The following is a 17,102-nucleotide window of genomic DNA, read 5'->3' on the forward strand; positions in this document are numbered from 1 at the left end:
ACATGATCCCCGTGCAACTATCAGCAAACGGAAACTCCGGTTTGTGACTTAGCCTTCTGTCAGTTTCTGTGGCTATGAGGCGGGTAGCACCCTTGTCTTCCAACAAACTCCCGAGAAATAGGTGAAAGATTGCTTGACGTAGCACCAGTACATAAGGGCCTCTTGATCCCTCTACACCATCTCCGCTAAACCGCCATACTGAACTGGCGATCATCTCTCATCGCCAGGTCCACTTTGACAAGCCAGTCTACAAAACTCATCCACGACTTCCTATCCAAAATACAATAATATGTTTCCACCAGCCCTTCGCGTAGCCTCCCGAATATGCACCAGCGTCCTTCCATCAACACTTCCCCTCTCCCAGCAGCAGCGAACTCTCTACTTCTGCGGCCCCAAATCCAACGACCACAACGGCTCGAAACCTGCGCCCGAGCACTACATCGCAGGACCGCATTCATATACAGAGCAAACAGGCGCGTCTAGTTCGAATGCAGGGTACGACACTCCTACAAAAGAGGTTTCCAAGTCCGACGGCTTCACAGGATCCCAAGACATTGCGCATCTCGAGAGTATCTGGAAGCGAGGAGATGTGAAGGTCACGGAGAAGACTGATGTTGAGGGGAAACCTGTGCAAGAGGCGGTGGTGGGGGATGTTGAGGTTGTTGTTCCGGTTTTGGAGGAGGGTGTTGGGGTGGCTAGGACGGCGGGGTGTGTACAGGGTAAAGACTCGGGGGAGGACATGACAGAGGGAAGGAATAAGTGAAGGGGAAGGAAGAGGAGCGGAAGATTCGTAGAGGTTGCTTGTCCATTTTATGAGCCTGATATCCCGTTGCGCGTGCTCGTGGGGCGTAGACGTGTCATTTGGGGCATGGATAACGTTTGAGTAACTCCAAGAGGTCTTGTTAGATTGTTTGATCTTCATACGAACATTACCTCATACATTTCCTCAACTGAGGGCGTTCAGCACTGTTGTTCAAGAAGTTCACACGTAGATCCTCTATAGCTTTCACGATAGGGGTTAAATTGGGTTGTAATCATGGATTGCTTTCTGTTATTCTACTGACTGCACTACACCTCTCATCCTCCGCGGAACTTTCTCCCTCTCCTTCGAAGTGGACGTGCTTAGCAGTAGCACCCGGACTCGACACAGAACTCCTCCGAAGGATGGACGGCGAGTTTTGCTGGACATCCAAATCGGGTTTAAAATGAAAGAATGGCGCTGGCGGTCTTGATGTTGCTGTTGCGGGAGGTGGAGGTGGAGGAAGGGGAAACTTAGGATGTGCAGGCTGATTACGCTTCAGTGACGAGCCTCGTGTAATCTGCAGGTCGTTTCCCCTCCCCAACGCAACCATCAGGTCCTTGATGAACGCTATCGGATAACCTGAATCCTCCCTGAAGTGTTGGAAGTCCGCTGCGTGCCCCAAGCGCGCCGTTGTGTCAATAATCAGCCTCCTTATCGGGGCACCGGCCACCGTTTCTCGCCATACACCGTCCACAACAGGCGCAGTCAATGCGTATATGAATGGTGGCGTGTCCGTCCCTGTCCAGGTTTGTAGACGCTGGATGACTGAGGAAATTACTAGCTCTTGATATACTGCGTCTTGGAGTGTCTGCCCCATGCCCCAGCAGGCTATGAGATTTATGTACTCAAACTTGGTAGTTCCCACTGACGGATCCTTGCCAACGAGTTCGGATTTTGTGAGCACATCGCGCGAGTATAGCCATGCGCGGTACATTGCGAATACATCGAGTGTACCGTTCCAGTGGATGTGGATCGAAGGGTGGTGGAGTTGCGAAATGAGGACGGCGGAGGTTGTGATGAGTGAGCGTTGGATGGTGTGCTCTACGAATGCATTGGTGGTGTTGCTAATGCGTACGCGTACTTTATCTGCGTCTTCGCTGCTGGAGTGTGATTAGCTAGACTCGGGTTTGATGGAAGGGAAGTTAGCGTACTTGTGTCTGACTATACTGTTATTGCTGAATGATGCCATGGTGGAATCCTTCGTGTATGCTATGGTAGAGAATGTAGTTGATTCTGTGGTTAAGGATCGTGGTAATATGGCAGGCCGCGATGTATATATTCTGGGGGGGTGAAATGTGATAACCGGCATTGTGACCCTGATTTACTAACACCCTGGGGCTCGTTGCTAGGGCGAATCGATTTTTCGATGCGAGTGAAATTTCGCTATGCTCGAGGAAGGATTGAAAGACTTTAAGCCGTGCTACGCCCCAGGGCGTCCCTCGTGAGCGGAGATATTTGTGATTACATTGCGGCTCTAGGATAAGTGCGTCTGACTCTTCGAGTATGACTACTCGAGGAAGGAAAGGGAGCGTGCTTCAGCACAGCAGCGTTGCGCACTGTTTCCTACCGTGGTACTACATAGAACACTGTCCTATAATTCGCGCATGGGCAGTGCCAGTCTCGTGTTACATAGTATAGTGGTAGTCGAATCGTTCATGACGTCGAGACGATTTTGTCTTTGCGTGTTTTCGTGGCTGCCTAGACGGAGTGAAAATAGACCCAGAGAAGTGAGGCCATGAAGTCCGAGTTTTTCCGATATCTTCTGTAGTCGATGTGGTTGTCGAGGTTGAGGTGTTATACATCTCCGACACTTATCAAAGTCGATGGGTCTATTATATAACTTCATGTACCTCTGCGATTGTTAAGCGCAAAGGTAGTGTAACTCGAAACATATTAAGCGTAACTAGACAGTGAATGTTTCCTGGTCGAGTTTGTCCGAGTTCTTCCGATTGTTGGTAACCGCGTGAAGGTCTTGCTTCCCATCCGTGGTACGGGCCTATGGAGACAACCAACAAAACAAAACATTGTATAAGAATTCCGTTGTCCAGCTTGAAGGTCAGATTTGTATAACTCCTCCACGCGTCTTCTGTGGAATTCAGCCCTACATAACAAAGGCTTTCTCTCCAACTTTATAAAATATGTCCTCCCAACGAACACCATTACGATCCCACCTTCAGAATGCGTTCAGGCCCCTGTTGCAACGTCAAGCAGGCCCTCTCAGAGTTACTCGAGCGATATCAACGAACAGGTCCATCTACAAACCAAGCAAGAACAGCTACAATCTCTTGCAGACAAAATGGGACAAGACGAAGGTGTACAGGCCACACGCAATGGAAAATGGTTCAGTATTGGCGCAGGTCGGTCAAGCCAAAGATATCATCGGATCGAATGCGAAAATCGATGCGCTCTATACGCCAAACTATTCTGGTGCCGACACGGAGAAAACATACCAGGCACACCCAGGCGGATACGAGCCCGTCAAGAGCAAGATCGCCGAAGCCAAGCGCGAGATGCTGGACAGGATTAGCAAGTGTCAACCACTAAAGCGTCTGGCGCGAAAGATGGTTGAAAGCCTCCCGGATGAGCCCTCGGTAATCGAGGAATTCGATGAAGAGCATAAAGAGCACCAGGAGCGGATAAGAGGAGAACAACGGATTGCTTATGCCAGTTTCTGCATGATGGGCTTTAGCGTCGGGCTACTATTGATGATCTGGTAGTCGTTGGAGAATAAGATACGGATGAGCGTGACGAGATCCAGATGAGTGAGATGCGCTTGATTGAGAGACTAGGCACTAGATGTGGGGGTTGACTGTTGTAAAGTCCAACCTAAGCTGCATCAGCATCCTTTCCGCGGCTTATTTGGGGTTCTTAATGTGTTATGAAGATACCTGGGCTTCCTCGCGGTTACAAAATGTATGATCCGATCGGTGCGAGGTTCCCTTGGTGGCACATACCGCCGGTGAAGGATGGCGACAGATTTCTTTCGAGAGACCGCTACAACTAGATATAGTCTCTTGATCAAGGCGCTTCGAAGTTGTAAACCATTGAACAATGTAATAACCTTCTCCCTCACTATTGACTATCGCAAACCATATGCGCGCGACCTTTGTTCTCATCGAGTCTCGTATAACATTAGAGTAAACGGCCAACAGCTATTCGTGCCTATCCATGTCTTTCACGACCCAATTCTTAAGGCGCTTGTCGGCTTTCTCAGCATCGACGTCAAGCTCATCATTTGCACGGCGCTTTGAGACGTAGTTCGGGCTCCGGTAGTGCTGAACTCCGTGTAAATGCTTGAAGAATTTCTGCTTCGTCTTGAAGTGCCGCATACAAACAATACAGGGAGATGGATCGCTGACCTCGTCCTGGTCATCTTCGCAATCGTGATCGAAGTGGTACTGAGTGGGAGCGCTAGCTACGCCTCGAATTGTCAATCCGTCCCCAGTCTGGATCGGAAGTTTAGCTGCATCTATGGTGGGAGCGGGCAGGGCATCCTTGCGGCCATGACCAGTCTTCTTCAAATGCTTATGCAATGCTTTGTTCGAAATGAACTCTCGGTGACACGAGCGACATGTTGCGCTCGTGGATGAAAACAGTTTTAGGGCGAGTGCTGCAAGTACTTCCTTGACTTGTACTGCCGTCGGCCGTTCGTCGCGGTCGGAGCTAAGCATGGAGCTTATGAGACTCAAAACATCCATTGAGTATTCTGCTGGGATATCAGAAGGCTTGATATCATCCAAGATCACCGGATCTCCCAACGTGCATAGCCTGTAAAGAATGCAGCCAAAGGCGTACACGTCAGACTTTTGTGAGAACGCGGCTTGGTAGCCTTGTCCTCGTATTTCCTACAGGTACCCGTCAGCTATAGTGGTTGGGTCTAATATTCAACATATCGTACTGGTGCCTCATAACCTGGTGTTCCTCGTTGTCCTGTAAGTCGAGTACCGATCGTCTGGACATGGCTTGCGATGCCAAAGTCTGCGACGTATAGATCGGGGACATCTCGTTGAGTCACAGGATTCCAAGATTCGTATAGCAAGACTGTAAACAATTAACATGGCAGGGTGCTAGTCGGTTCTTAGACTCACCATTCATTGGTTTCATATCCTGATGCAGGATGTTCCTGCTGTGACAGAATTCAAGAGCTACGGCAACCTGATAGCCGATTTCGATGATTTGACTTTCCGTAAAACGCTCGCTATGGACGACATTAGCTGCATCCTTCGTGGATACCGAGTAGATGCTTACGCCGCGCCACGTAGCATTTGCACCTGTCTATCTAAGTCCTTCCCTTTGTAGTAATCCATGAAAAAGGAAAGACTATTAGTCTTTCTATTGAACTCGAGTCCGTCATGCAATGTAGCAATATGTGGTGCTCCTCTAAGCGACCTCATATGGTCATACTCGTCAAGAGCAGCCTCAGCATTGTCTGTATGTACTTGTTTGCATGCGACAGTCTGATCATGGTAAGTACATACTTATCGAGCATCTGCATGTGGATATGTCGCGTACCTGCCCGCCTCGGAGCACTTTGAAGACCTGGCCGAAGCCGCCGCCTCCTATCCATTTCAAGACTTGGTATGATGGCTTATCGCTTTCTACCAGCCACGGACGTTTGGGCATATTTCTTGACGTAATTGGCAAGTGTGTAGGGAGTGAACGAGCCGGTGAGGAGTGTTTTGATGCGCTCAGGAGGAGCTGAGGTTGAAACGGCAGGAGATTCGCATAAAGAACTAGTCCTCATGGAGGTAGAGCTGATACTAGTGTCCGTCGGCTTCCCGTCGTCCCCACCCTCCCTGTATGGCGTTCATTCCAACTTTACCTTATAGGCGTCGTATCATTGTTTAAGTGATGAGTAGAAGTGTTAAGAGCATATTATACGGCACTCTAAGGTTCATCACACTCTTAGCCATCCGTAGCGACTCGTTTAGGATTAGTATGGACAGCTTGCAATCTTCAGGTTTGATACCGACAGCAGAACTCTATCTCTATCCTTCAAACACTATGAGCTCCTGTCCCATTCAATGACCACTAACTCACGATCTAATTCAAAAAGTTTTCACGATGCTAAAGGGTGGACCGACTGGGAAGAGCCACTTTGAAACTTTACTTTCGAGAGAAGGTCTTTCAAACAACGCCTTACAACTGATGCTATGGCATTAACCACCCTCGCACATAGAAATTTGTCCCCTCGCGTGGTTCTTGGAGAATATCGAGAAGTTACGGAGATGAAATACCCCATAGTGCCTACCTTCCGAATTAAGTACACTCGAACATCGACACGGCTCTTTGTCTTTCTCTTCCGACCCTCCGACCCTCCGACCCTCCATCTCTGCCAACATATTGGTCTCATCTTAATACCGGGAAAATTGGAAGCGGATTTCGAAGATCTAACTCTCCTAGCACTATTTCCGTATCTGACAGCCCAGAAACGCTGCCTTTCGCTAACCCACGCCCCTACCCCAGATACCTCGGCTGGAACTTCGACCCCGCAAAAAACCAGTCTCGTTCCCAATAGTGGCGCTCAGATACCCAATCACTAACTCAATGGAGCTGACGACTCGAAAGTTTTGGCTCGCTTACAGTCCGCGCGAGGTGGTTGCGCGTGGAGATGACCTTGGGGGTTAGAGTACCTTGAACAGTCCATTTGGACGGCTGTCACTCTCCTCTGCATACAAACAACAAATCCTGACCTACTATTGAGTACAGCGTGAGTTACTATATGTTCTTACGCCCAGAGGAGGATGAGCGGTTGCTGATGGTTATTAGATACGCGACACCTTACTCGTTTAGTACAGAGGAACAGACACATTCGACGCGTGCTCGAATTATTCAAAGATAGGCTATTTCACCCCGTCAGCACTGCGACCCTGCATCTCAAACTCGTTGGTTTACATTAGTTGTCTGAGACGATTAAAGACGCAGCACGAGACGTCCGAGGACCGCAGACATCGCCCGAGACTACGTTTTAGCCATCGAAACCCCCCTTCCACTGAAACTCAGGGCCTAGCAAACCACCAGAATGGTCATCAAGTCGCGCTGGGCGCTTCCTCTGCCACAAGTATCTCTGCCTACATGGATTTTCGACTCACCCACTGCCGACCTTCCAACAATCCCCGCCTACATATCCGCAAATGAACCAGACAAGTACTTCCTCTCGCTTTCTGACTACCGTCTATATGCGCAACGTCTCGCCTCTGGATTGCGCCGCTCAGGCCTCCAGCCGGGCGATCGCGTGCTTCTCTTTTCCGGTAACACCCTCTTCTTCCCGTCATTCATAATGGGTGTAGTTATGGCAGAGGGCGTCTTTACTGGCGCCAACCCAACATACGTTGCTAGGGAGCTGGCGTATCAGTTGAAAGATTCTGGTGCGAGGTATCTGATCTGCGCAGAAGGCAGTCTAGAAACAGGCATTGCAGCCGCGAAGGAGATTGGTATGGGCGCTGATCAGATTTTTGTATTTGACGACGGAATCGCAACATTTCAAGGCCGCAAGGTGGAAAAGAGTACTGAGCTTGGGACCGTACGGCACTGGACAGACCTGCTAGACTCCGAAGAACAAGGCCGTAACTACGCATGGCCCGACCTTCGGACAGACGAAGAACTAGACCGCGTCATTCTACTCAACTACTCGTCAGGTACCACGGGCGTAGCCAAGGGCGTGATGTTGACCCACAAGAACTATGTCGCAAATTGCAGCCAGCAAGTGCACATCAGTAGTCGCGCCAAAAACTTCGCCCAGAACCTCCCACACAAGCGCTACCTCTGCTTCCTACCCATGTACCACGCTATGGCGCAGGCAGTCTTCTGCTACAATGCCATGAAGCTACGCGTCCCCGTGTACATGATGCCGAAGTTTGATTTCCTGGAGATGCTCCAGTACGTGCAGAAGTACAGGATTACGGATCTCATATTAGTCCCGCCAGTCGTTGTGGCCATGGCTAAACACCCTGCAACGAGGAAGTTTGATCTTTCGTCCGTGGAGTCAGTAGGCTCGGGCGCGGCGCCACTTGGCCATGAGGTCATTCAAGAATTCGAACGCCTGTGGCCAAATGGGCAAGTCAATGTAACCCAAGGCTGGGGCATGACGGAAGTCACATGTGCAACCACTGCCTTTGACCCCTCGAAGCATTCAGAGAGCTTTTCAGTGGGTGAAGTGTTGGCCAACTGCGAGGCGAAGATCGTGCTAGATGATGAGGGGAAGGTTGAAGCAAAGCAGGGCGAACGAGGCGAGGTCTGGGTCAAGGGGCCGAATGTCATGAAGGGGTATTGGAACAAGCCCGAGGCGACAAGAGAGGCTATTACGAGCGATGGTTGGCTGAAGACGGGAGATGTGGCGTATGTTGATGAGCAGAATCATTTCTTTATCGTCGACCGGAAGAAGGTAAGTCGGAGTGCCTCACTTAATTTAGGATGTGAGTACGAGTTAACGATGCATAGGAGTTGATCAAGGTCAAAGGGCTACAAGTCGCGCCTGCAGAGCTGGAGGCGCTGTTGCTGGATCACCCGGAGGTGCAGGATGCGGCTGTCATCGGTATAACTGTGTAAGCTTTCCTGTTGGCTTGAGTAATATGCACTAACCAGTACAGTAACGGCGACGAGCTCCCACGCGCCTACATCATGCCTCAGTCGCAAGACAAGGCTACGCCAGAAACAGCTGAAAACATCAAGAAATGGGTCGCTGAGCGGGTGTCTAGGCACAAGCGATTGGAAGGGGGCGTGCACTTCATTGAAGCGGTCCCCAAAAATCCTTCTGGCAAGATTTTAAGAAAACAGCTGAGAGAGATGGCGGCTCTCGAGGACACCAAGGCTAAGTTGTAGGTGGTAGTTTTGGTAGATAGAGGTGGGCCTCATTCAAGAGAGCGACTTCGAGCTAGATGGCTAGATGTAGATTAGATTGAAGAAACACTTTTGACTTTTGATGAATGTTGGTTGAGGGCTTTTGTCCGTGAACAAGTATAATGTTGGCCTGCACATCAAAGACGAAGGTAACATTGACGTTGAGAGTTGCGAGCTTTGGAAATAAGAATCGTTTGATTGAGCCTGCTCGGAAATATACATGGAGCGTGTCGTCCCTTCTGTATGGTCATGCCCTGGGCTGCTTCTCTTACGATTTCTCTAGTTGCTTCGCTCTCCACCCTTGGCGGCCCTCAACTCGTCCATCTTCTTGACTCGCAGCTTGAACTCCTCGTATTGGCACTTCTCGTATGAATGTCGCTCGTTCTGTAGCCGGGTCAGCCTTTCTATAGCTCCTTCCTCCCCATTGAGTATTGAGCGGTAGCGCATACCTCGCACTTCCATGGTAGGTAGTACTCGTCGTACCGACACTGGTTCAACGGGATCAGAAGATGTGCGCATCCGTCTCGATAAGGCAGTGGTAGTCTGGCGGCGCTCATCTCCTCGCGCGTAGCCTCTGTCAATTGTAGTCAGTATCGTGTACTGGTAGCCAATTGGAGGGGGGAAAGCGTGGCAGAGCTTACTCGCTGGCTCGTCGCTGAGACCGACGGCATGCTTTATTGTCTCGGTGACAGTCATACTGGCGGCGGAGTGTGTGGTGACGCTTCAATGGCAGGCGGGAGAGTGTTTGCGGGCGAGCTGCTCTTGGTGAGCTTCACTTGGGCGTCGGCACTGGGAAGCGGCGACTGCCCGGGTGTCTTGGCGAAAACGCGACAGGAAAGCGCGCTGCGCGTCTCACGCAGGCACACGAAATCACCTGCGAGCGCTTGATACAGCCCTCGACTGCCATTCATTCCCAGCCTTTGGAATGGTCAAAATGCCCCCTGCGCCGGATGGCAAAATCTATTCGGCGACATATAGTAATGTGAGTAGTGCGCCAGCCTCTTGCGACAGCCCGGACGCCCTCAACAACCCCAGGGCTGCCTGGAGTAGACCCGCTGCTTGCGACAATGCACTGGAATACTGACATGACATGCTCCAGGTCCCCGTCTACGAGTGCAATGTCAACGGCAACCATGTCATGCGACGGCGTGCTGACGACTGGATCAACGCAACCCATATCCTAAAGGTGGCCGACTACGATAAGCCCGCGCGAACCCGTATCCTCGAGCGTGAAGTGCAAAAAGGTGTGCACGAGAAGGTGCAGGGAGGATATGGAAAGTACCAGGGCACATGGATACCGCTCGAGGAGGGCCGCCATCTCGCAGAGCGCAACGGCGTCCTGAACAAGATGCGAGCCATCTTCGACTACATACCAGGAGATAGGAGCCCGCCGCCCGCGCCGAAGCATGCAACGGCTGCGTCGAATAGGATGAAGCCGCCGAAGCAGACCGCTGCGGCGGCAAATCGAAACGGTAAAAATGTTTATTCGCTTGAAAATATCCAGAGTAGGAGGTCACTCTCCTTGGTTCCAGCTCATGCTTCAAGCTACACTTTGGTAGAGAGCAGCGGCTGATTTGATTGTGCAGCTTTTGTTACGAATTCACAGTCCCAAGTCAGCGAAGAGCCGTACGAAGCCTCCCAGATGAGATCCCAGCAGATCTTCCGCGAGGAGACACCAGACAACGACACTGTCATCTCGGAGTCCATGCTCGGCGACCACGACATGATGGATCCCTCGCACTTCTCAGCCGGCAATCGCAAACGCAAGCGAGGCATGGACCAGATGTCTCTATTAGATCAACAACACCAAATATGGGCGGACCAACTTTTGGACTACTTTATGCTTTTGGACCATGAAGCCGCCTGTCCCTGGCCAGAGCCACCGCAGAGTATAAATTTGGACCGACCCATCGATGAGAAAGGGCATGCTGCGATGCACTGGGCAGCAGCCATGGGCGACGTTGGTGTAGTCAAAGAGCTGATCCATCGAGGAGCGCGCATAGACTGTCTGTCTAATAACCTGGAAACGCCCCTAATGCGCGCCGTCATGTTCACCAACAACTTCGACAAGGAGACAATGCCGAGCATGGTCAGGATCTTCCAACAAACAGTCCACAGAACGGACTGGTTTGGCAGCACCGTGTTTCATCACATCGCCGCAACTACAAGCAGTTCAAATAAATATGTGTGTGCGAGATGGTATCTTGATTGCATAATCAACAAGCTTTCAGAAACATGGATACCGGAAGAGGTGACACGGCTCCTCAACGCACAAGACCAGAATGGAGACACAGCGATCATGATCGCGGCGCGGAATGGGGCAAGGAAATGTGTACGGAGTTTACTTGGGCGCAACGTCGTTGTGGACATGCCCAACAAAAAGGGCGAGACAGCAGATGACCTGATTCGGGAACTCAACCAGCGGCGGCGAATGCATGGTCGGACACGACAAGCCTCATCATCACCGTTTGCGCCACCTCCCGAGCATCGCCTGAATGGCCACGGTGTTCAGCTAGATGGGGGCCCCTTGATACCGGTTCCTTTCCCCAGTATGGCCGTCCGCGAATCCACGCAATACCGCTCACAGACCGCTTCACACCTGATGACGAAAGTTGCGCCGACTTTACTGGAGAAGTGCGAAGAGCTGGCTGCAGCATACGAGTCAGAACTACAAGAGAAAGAAGCAGAGTCGTTCGATGCAGACCGTGTTGTCAAAAGGCGGCAGGCAGAACTCGAAGCAGTACGCAAGCAAGTCGTAGAGCTACAGGGCATGAGCATTGGCTTACACATCGACCTCAACGATGACGAGGCAGATCGGCAACAAGAAGAAGAGCTGCGACTGTTGATAGAAGACGCAGAGTCACTTCTCGAGATTGAGCAAAAGGCCGAACTCAGGCGATTATGCAGTAGCATGCCACAGCAGAATAACACCAACTCGCCTGTTGATGTCAACGAGAAGATGAGGCTAGCGTTGCTGCTGCATCGCGCACAGCTTGAGCGAAGAGAGCTGGTGCGAGAAGTTGTGGGCAATCTGTCCGTGGCTGGCATGAGCGAGAAGCAGGGCACGTACAAGAAGCTGATAGCCAAAGCGCTCGGGGAGCGAGAAGAGGACGTCGAGTTGATGTTGCCTGAGATCCTGCAAGAGCTGGAAGAAGCGGAAACGCAGGAGCGAGCAGAGGGGCTTGACGGCAGCCCATTGTGAGAGCTTGTTCGTCAGCTATCCGACCGTGTTATTTTTTTTGGCGAGGACTGTACAGCCATGTCTTTTGATGTATTGATTCCCCCATGCTTTATGATGGCAGTAGGGCACGAGTATTTATGACCAGATATCTATCCCCTAATGCATACTTGGACTTGGTGCCGATAAGCACCCGATTAAGTGTTAGAAGGAGTTATGTAGTTGCAAAAGGTGAAAATTCTGACAAAGCATGCGCCAACTGTCCATTTCAAACGGTTCTTTTTCCAGGCCACCAGCTTAACGAGATGATACTTCGTAACTTCGTATTGTAGTCCGTTGCGTAAGAGCGGCCTATGTCCAAGGCAGGATAGTAAACCCAGGCTATGCGAGTCATCTGTGCATGCATGGTCATTCGCAAAGAACCCCACGCAACCAACAGGTTGTGGAGGCACGCTGCCACAAGATCACGCAGTACACCAGCCCTAAGTCACGTAGACGTTTTGCCAAACATATGCACCATCAACTCTACGTAATCTAGCATTTTTTTTCCAAGTATGAAGATATTCAGCAAGCGCGTAACACGGCAAAGGGACGCGCAAGCCGGAGGTTATCCCCTCCGCCATTGGACCCCGGAAGCTCCGCCGTGCTCCGCCATGTCGCATACAGGGGCTTGTGAGGCTGGGCAGAGGAACCAAACACCTCGAAGCCAGATATCAGCCAGCCCAACTAAGACAGTCGTATTCCTGCAGCTACACTCGCTCAGATTAGTCTGCAGCGGTCCCGCTCACCTGCCTCACCTGCCACTCGGCGCAGTCATTCGCTTGTTCAACTGCCTTATATGCCTGAGTCCATCCCACTGAGGAAGCCCCCTCGCCCCAAAGTTCGCGCCCTCGCTCATACCCTCTCCGACGACTTCACTCTAGACACTCGAAGCGGAACGCCTGTCGTCGTTTCTGCTGGAAGCTCACGACAGCGTTCACGATCCTCATCACCGTACACCGACGATCCTCAGTCACGGCAGCACAAAGACGCAAACGGCAAGAAACCAGCTTTGATAGAGCCAGACAGCCCAATTAGTTCGGACCTCGAGTTCGACGACTGGGATGAGCACGACGCTGCGATGCCTTCAGATTTGAGACTATCAGACGAGCGGGAGCGGCATGGACGCGCACATGCACCGCTACTCGGGCTTAGGAAAAGCGAAGACGAGGAGCTGGAGCATGATGGGTTGATGAGAAGTACACATCATTTCCACGAGAGAGATCCGGAGACACAGGCCAAGTTTGAGACGAGAAGACGATACACGTATGCTGCCTTCTTGCTGGCGCTGAGTCTGGTCAGCTTCACCGTGCAGACAGAGACGGCCGTCTATATCCAGCATCAGCTGAAGTGGGAGAAGCCGTATTGTATGCTTTACATGACCCATGGATCATGGGTCCTTCTCTGGCCCTGCATGCTCGTCCTCATGCGTATTTCCCGATGGAGCGAGCCCTGGTCGACATTCTGGCGTCGACACACCCAACTCCTCCGCCAAACCGCCCTCATGGTCCAGCACCAGACGCTCCATCCTAGCCCCCGCCAGTCGCAAGTCTCGCCCATCCGCTACATCCTCAACATGACGGCCTTTATCACATGCGCCCTGACACTCGCAGGCGGAAGCTGGTACGTCGCTGTAAACCAGACGACAGCGAGCGACCTGACCGCAATCTACAACTGCTCTGCCTTCTTCGCCTACGCCTTCAGCATTCCCATATTGCATGAGAAAGTCCGCACCAGCAAAGTCGTCGCCGTAGCAATCGCCATCGCAGGCGTCTTCATCGTCGCATACGGTGGCATGACCCCCGCCAAACACGGCTCAAAGTCCGGCGGCGGCGCAGGCGGCGACAAGGCGCCACCCTCCCACGAAGCTGATCACCGCGCCTTGGGAAATCTCATTATTGGCGGCGGAAGCGTGCTGTACGGACTGTATGAAGTGTTGTACAAGAGATTCGCGTGTCCGCCTGAAGGCGCAAGTCCAAACAAAGGCGTTATATTTGCGAATACGTTTGGTAGTTTGATTGGGGCGTTTACACTGACTGTCATGTGGGTTCCACTGCCGATATTGCATTTCATGGGGTGGGAGACGTTTGAGCTGCCGGTGGGGGAACAGGCGTGGATGATGGCGATTAGCGTGCTGGCCAATGCTAGTAGGTCTACCCCTTCTTTCCTTTTCCTCTCATCTTCACATCGAGAGATCTTCATGCTAACCTGTCTTCAGCGTTTTCTGGGGCCTTCCTCGCCCTCATTTCTCTCACATCGCCTGTTTTGTCGTCCGTCGCTGCGCTCCTTACCATCTTTATTGTCGCTCTTGTGGACCAGCTTTTGCCTCCCCCGCTCAACTCGCCTCTCACTCCCGCTGCTATTGTGGGTGGTCTCTTGATCATTGGTGCTTTCATACTGCTTTCATGGGCGACGTACAAGGAAATGGATGAAGAGAGAAGGCTAAAGCTGGAAGACAGCCCTAGCGACATGGACGATTAGGGGTCGTCTGAGTCCCAGGCTATTCCTCTTGGACCGCTAGGCAGGACACCTCGAATATAGATTTGTAATTTCTTTTGTCATGTTTCTCTGGCCTGCATCCAACTTGGTCGGAGATCAGGTTGGATAGTGTATCCTTCGTGTGAAAATATTGGCGGTTAGAAGTGCAGCCATGGAGCGCACGGGGCGGGATTATTTTTATTGCATGCATTTATACATGGCGTTGGGGACGGGATAGAGGCCATTGTGCCGCTCGATGTAGGATATAGCACTTTGCATTCTACCAGCTACTCTGTCTGTGATCTGCTCCAAGTGACCTCGATACATGTTGTGGCGATGAAGCAAGAGTCTCCTCCCGTAAAGCCACTCCCATCATCGTTGGATGATATGCTGATGAGAAGAACTAACAAGCCATCATCGAAGAAACTGATGATGAACACAGCCCCGTGATAGCAGCCAAGAACACTGCTATCTGACAAACAGTAGGAAGTGGTGCGTACGCACAGAGATCTAAGGAGGGGAACAGTAAGCTTTATATACCAGTCTGAGGGTCTCCGCGTTACACTGGGCAATGCATCTCCCGAACGATATATCAGATCGCTCTACGCTCAATCAATCGAGACGTCAAGCGGTGAAATATTGTCTGCTTCCAAACAATCTAGAAGTCTTCTAGGCAGCTGTTTAGATCAGACGGTTAACGCAGTGCCGATGTGACATGGCAGCAAGAACGCTACGCTCCGGAAGCATTCCCTCCAGAACCGACGGAGTATTTCGTGCATGAGAGTACGCGGGACCACCCTCAAGCGGGTAGTCTATCTAGGACGCCATGATCGATTGACCAGCAAGTCCCGATAGATCGAGCATGGCTCTTATCTTTCTCTCTTGTTCGCGGAAACCTTGACGAGTTTCCGCCCTCTTTCTCAACAACTTAGACCATCTTCATCTACGGATGTATGTGTAGGGCTGGAAGTTATTCTGCCTGAATGCGACCAAACAAAGAATACGGGGTAATGGAAGGATGGCGTCATGTGCCTAGGTGTCAGAAATATTTGGGTCATCAGAAAGAAGGTTCGATAGATGACTTGTAACAGTGATTCGGAATAGTGAGGGCGTCGCGGAACGGCGGGCCGACCCACCCTTCCCATTTGGGACCCTGAGCTCTAGGCACTCTTCTCTCGAGCTGCCTCGATAACGAAACAACCACGACACGTACGTTACACACAGTATGACACAGACGCAATCACCACCCATAGCGTCTCCCCCGCTAGATCTCAGCAATAAACTACCGAAGCTTGTTCCTCGTAGACGCGCCCCCACAGCCCGCGATCCGCCGTCTGCCCCTCCCCCGCCAACACCTTCCCTTCCAGCGCCACCACACCTCGGAAAGCATGATTACCTAAAGCCGTCAAGGAGGATTCTGAGTCCAGAGGACCATCAGTTGTTCCTAAAGAGCGAGACATGTACACTCGTTGAGGCATTCATATACACGATTGCGGACTCGGTGCGCGATCGATCCATCTCCAGCATAAAGGATGGGGAGGCCACAGATACAGTGAAGACGGTAGTGAAGATACTGGGACAGGCAGAGGAGGTGCTGGAAAGATGTCCACCAGAAGACACAGGCTCGCGCTTCGGAAACCCAGTCTTCAGAACCTTCCTCGATGAGGTTGAGTCCGCTTTGCCAACATGGCACACCTCCCTTGGCCTCACAGAGAAGGCGCAGGTGGATGAAATCTCAACATACCTACACTACTCGTTCGGGAACAAGCAGCGCATAGACTATGGTTCGGGACACGAGCTGAACTTCTTCCTTTGGCTACTATGTCTCAACCGGCTGGGCCTCCTACCTCCCTCGACTTTCCCCGCGCTCGCTTTTGTCGTCCTCCCCGCATACCTCCGCCTAATGCGCAAGATACAGGAATCGTACTACCTCGAGCCCGCGGGTTCTCACGGCGTGTGGGGCCTGGACGACTACCAGTTCCTGCCCTTCCTGTTTGGCGCAGCGCAGCTCTTACACCATCCGTATATCACGCCAAAGAGCATACACAATGCCTTGGTGCTCGAAGAAGAGGGCAAGGAGTACTTGTATCTCGATCAGATTGCGTTTGTGAACAGCGTCAAGAACGTCGAGGGTCTGCGGTGGCACAGTCCGATGCTAGACGATATCAGTGCGGCGAAGAATTGGGGCAAGATTGAGGGCGGGATGAGGAAGATGTTTCGCAAGGAGATACTCGAGAAACTGCCCGTCATGCAACACTTTTTGTTTGGCAGCTTGATACCGGCGGTCGAGGGCATGAGTACGGAGGAGGAAGCGGGCGTAGACCCCGAGGAGGAGGAAGCTGAGGGCGGCGAAGTCAAGGTTTTCGATGATGAAGCGGGCAAGAGACACGTACACGCAAACGCCGGCTGGGGGGATTGCTGTGGTATCCGCGTGCCGGCAGCAGTGGGCGCAGAAGGAGAGGCGAGAAAGGGGGGCGCGAAACAACTAAGAAGAGTGCCATTTGATTGAGAGGTGCAAATACCCATATGTGTGTAGCATTCCACGGTGTTTTCGGAAGATAAAAGTGGTTAGCAATAGGCACGCAGGCGTTTCGAGATACCTAGTTCACGAATTCATACTTGTTTCAATGTCCAGCTCAAATAGAGTCATTACATCGAACACTCGGGTTGAATCAATCAAACGTGGTATCATTTATCTCTCTAGTTAGCAGTCTGGCCCCCCAAAGAAGACTCCCAACAGCCCACCCATCCTCAATTTATGTACGT

General features: G+C 51.7%; 9 protein-coding genes across 9 annotated transcripts; 6 read left to right on the plus strand and 3 right to left on the minus strand.

The window, feature by feature from the left end:
* Positions 1-289: 289 nt before the first annotated feature.
* K460DRAFT_404716 (uncharacterized protein) lies at positions 290-763 on the plus strand (the record flags this gene model as incomplete). The annotated part of the gene is made up of 1 exon (XM_040936762.1): positions 290-763. The coding sequence occupies one exon, from the start codon at positions 290-292 to the stop codon at positions 761-763; it is 474 nt and encodes a 157-aa protein (XP_040792063.1).
* A 262-nt stretch (positions 764-1,025) lies between these two features.
* On the minus strand, positions 1,026-1,991 carry K460DRAFT_394319 (uncharacterized protein; the record flags this gene model as incomplete). The annotated part of the gene is made up of 2 exons (XM_040935989.1): positions 1,026-1,902; positions 1,954-1,991. The coding sequence occupies 2 exons, from the start codon at positions 1,989-1,991 to the stop codon at positions 1,035-1,037; spliced, it is 906 nt and encodes a 301-aa protein (XP_040792064.1). The 3' UTR covers positions 1,026-1,034.
* A 635-nt stretch (positions 1,992-2,626) lies between these two features.
* Positions 2,627-3,787, plus strand: K460DRAFT_365398 (uncharacterized protein). The gene is made up of 2 exons (XM_040933168.1): positions 2,627-3,628; positions 3,757-3,787. The coding sequence occupies exon 1, from the start codon at positions 2,941-2,943 to the stop codon at positions 3,517-3,519; it is 579 nt and encodes a 192-aa protein (XP_040792065.1). The 5' UTR covers positions 2,627-2,940; the 3' UTR covers positions 3,520-3,628; positions 3,757-3,787.
* A 167-nt stretch (positions 3,788-3,954) lies between these two features.
* On the minus strand, positions 3,955-5,425 carry K460DRAFT_404719 (kinase-like protein; the record flags this gene model as incomplete). Its single annotated transcript, XM_040936763.1, has 5 exons — positions 3,955-4,647; positions 4,701-4,843; positions 4,891-5,000; positions 5,051-5,259; positions 5,315-5,425. The coding sequence occupies 5 exons, from the start codon at positions 5,423-5,425 to the stop codon at positions 3,955-3,957; spliced, it is 1,266 nt and encodes a 421-aa protein (XP_040792066.1).
* A 993-nt stretch (positions 5,426-6,418) lies between these two features.
* On the plus strand, positions 6,419-8,690 carry K460DRAFT_415860 (4-coumarate-CoA ligase-like protein). Its single transcript, XM_040937764.1, has 4 exons — positions 6,419-6,512; positions 6,572-8,186; positions 8,243-8,346; positions 8,392-8,690. The coding sequence occupies exons 2-4, from the start codon at positions 6,825-6,827 to the stop codon at positions 8,621-8,623; spliced, it is 1,698 nt and encodes a 565-aa protein (XP_040792067.1). The 5' UTR covers positions 6,419-6,512; positions 6,572-6,824; the 3' UTR covers positions 8,624-8,690.
* Positions 8,691-8,920: 230 nt separating this feature from the next.
* K460DRAFT_278527 (uncharacterized protein) lies at positions 8,921-9,337 on the minus strand (the record flags this gene model as incomplete). Its single annotated transcript, XM_040928265.1, has 3 exons — positions 8,921-9,025; positions 9,091-9,215; positions 9,283-9,337. 3 exons carry the CDS (start codon positions 9,335-9,337, stop codon positions 8,921-8,923), a joined length of 285 nt encoding a protein of 94 aa, XP_040792068.1.
* Positions 9,338-9,575: 238 nt separating this feature from the next.
* K460DRAFT_278937 (apses-domain-containing protein) lies at positions 9,576-11,843 on the plus strand (the record flags this gene model as incomplete). The annotated part of the gene is made up of 3 exons (XM_040928292.1): positions 9,576-9,623; positions 9,741-10,113; positions 10,228-11,843. The coding sequence occupies 3 exons, from the start codon at positions 9,576-9,578 to the stop codon at positions 11,841-11,843; spliced, it is 2,037 nt and encodes a 678-aa protein (XP_040792069.1).
* A 536-nt stretch (positions 11,844-12,379) lies between these two features.
* On the plus strand, positions 12,380-14,625 carry K460DRAFT_365404 (uncharacterized protein). The gene is made up of 2 exons (XM_040933169.1): positions 12,380-14,005; positions 14,077-14,625. Exons 1-2 carry the CDS (start codon positions 12,658-12,660, stop codon positions 14,337-14,339), a joined length of 1,611 nt encoding a protein of 536 aa, XP_040792070.1. The 5' UTR covers positions 12,380-12,657; the 3' UTR covers positions 14,340-14,625.
* Positions 14,626-15,561: 936 nt separating this feature from the next.
* Positions 15,562-16,845, plus strand: K460DRAFT_354346 (Phosphotyrosyl phosphatase activator; the record flags this gene model as incomplete). The annotated part of the gene is made up of 1 exon (XM_040931780.1): positions 15,562-16,845. One exon carries the CDS (start codon positions 15,562-15,564, stop codon positions 16,843-16,845), a length of 1,284 nt encoding a protein of 427 aa, XP_040792071.1.
* Between the last annotated feature and the right edge of the window lie 257 nt (positions 16,846-17,102).

The sequence above is a fragment of the Cucurbitaria berberidis genome (genome assembly GCF_010015615.1).
Source record: "Cucurbitaria berberidis CBS 394.84 unplaced genomic scaffold K460scaffold_2, whole genome shotgun sequence".
Lineage (NCBI taxonomy): Eukaryota > Fungi > Ascomycota > Dothideomycetes > Pleosporales > Cucurbitariaceae > Cucurbitaria > Cucurbitaria berberidis.

Bases quoted from the DNA above. Each gene is read 5' to 3' on its own strand.
- K460DRAFT_365398 (XM_040933168.1), top strand. From the start codon at position 2,941: ATGTCCTCCCAACGAACACCATTACGATCCCACCTTCAGAATGCGTTC.
- K460DRAFT_415860 (XM_040937764.1), top strand. From the start codon at position 6,825: ATGGTCATCAAGTCGCGCTGGGCGCTTCCTCTGCCACAAGTATCTCTG. The intron at 8,187-8,242 runs GTAAGTCGGAGT...AACGATGCATAG, and splicing joins TTATCGTCGACCGGAAGAAG to GAGTTGATCAAGGTCAAAGG. The intron at 8,347-8,391 runs GTAAGCTTTCCT...TAACCAGTACAG, and splicing joins GCTGTCATCGGTATAACTGT to TAACGGCGACGAGCTCCCAC.
- K460DRAFT_365404 (XM_040933169.1), top strand. From the start codon at position 12,658: ATGCCTGAGTCCATCCCACTGAGGAAGCCCCCTCGCCCCAAAGTTCGC. The intron at 14,006-14,076 runs GTAGGTCTACCC...ACCTGTCTTCAG, and splicing joins TAGCGTGCTGGCCAATGCTA to CGTTTTCTGGGGCCTTCCTC.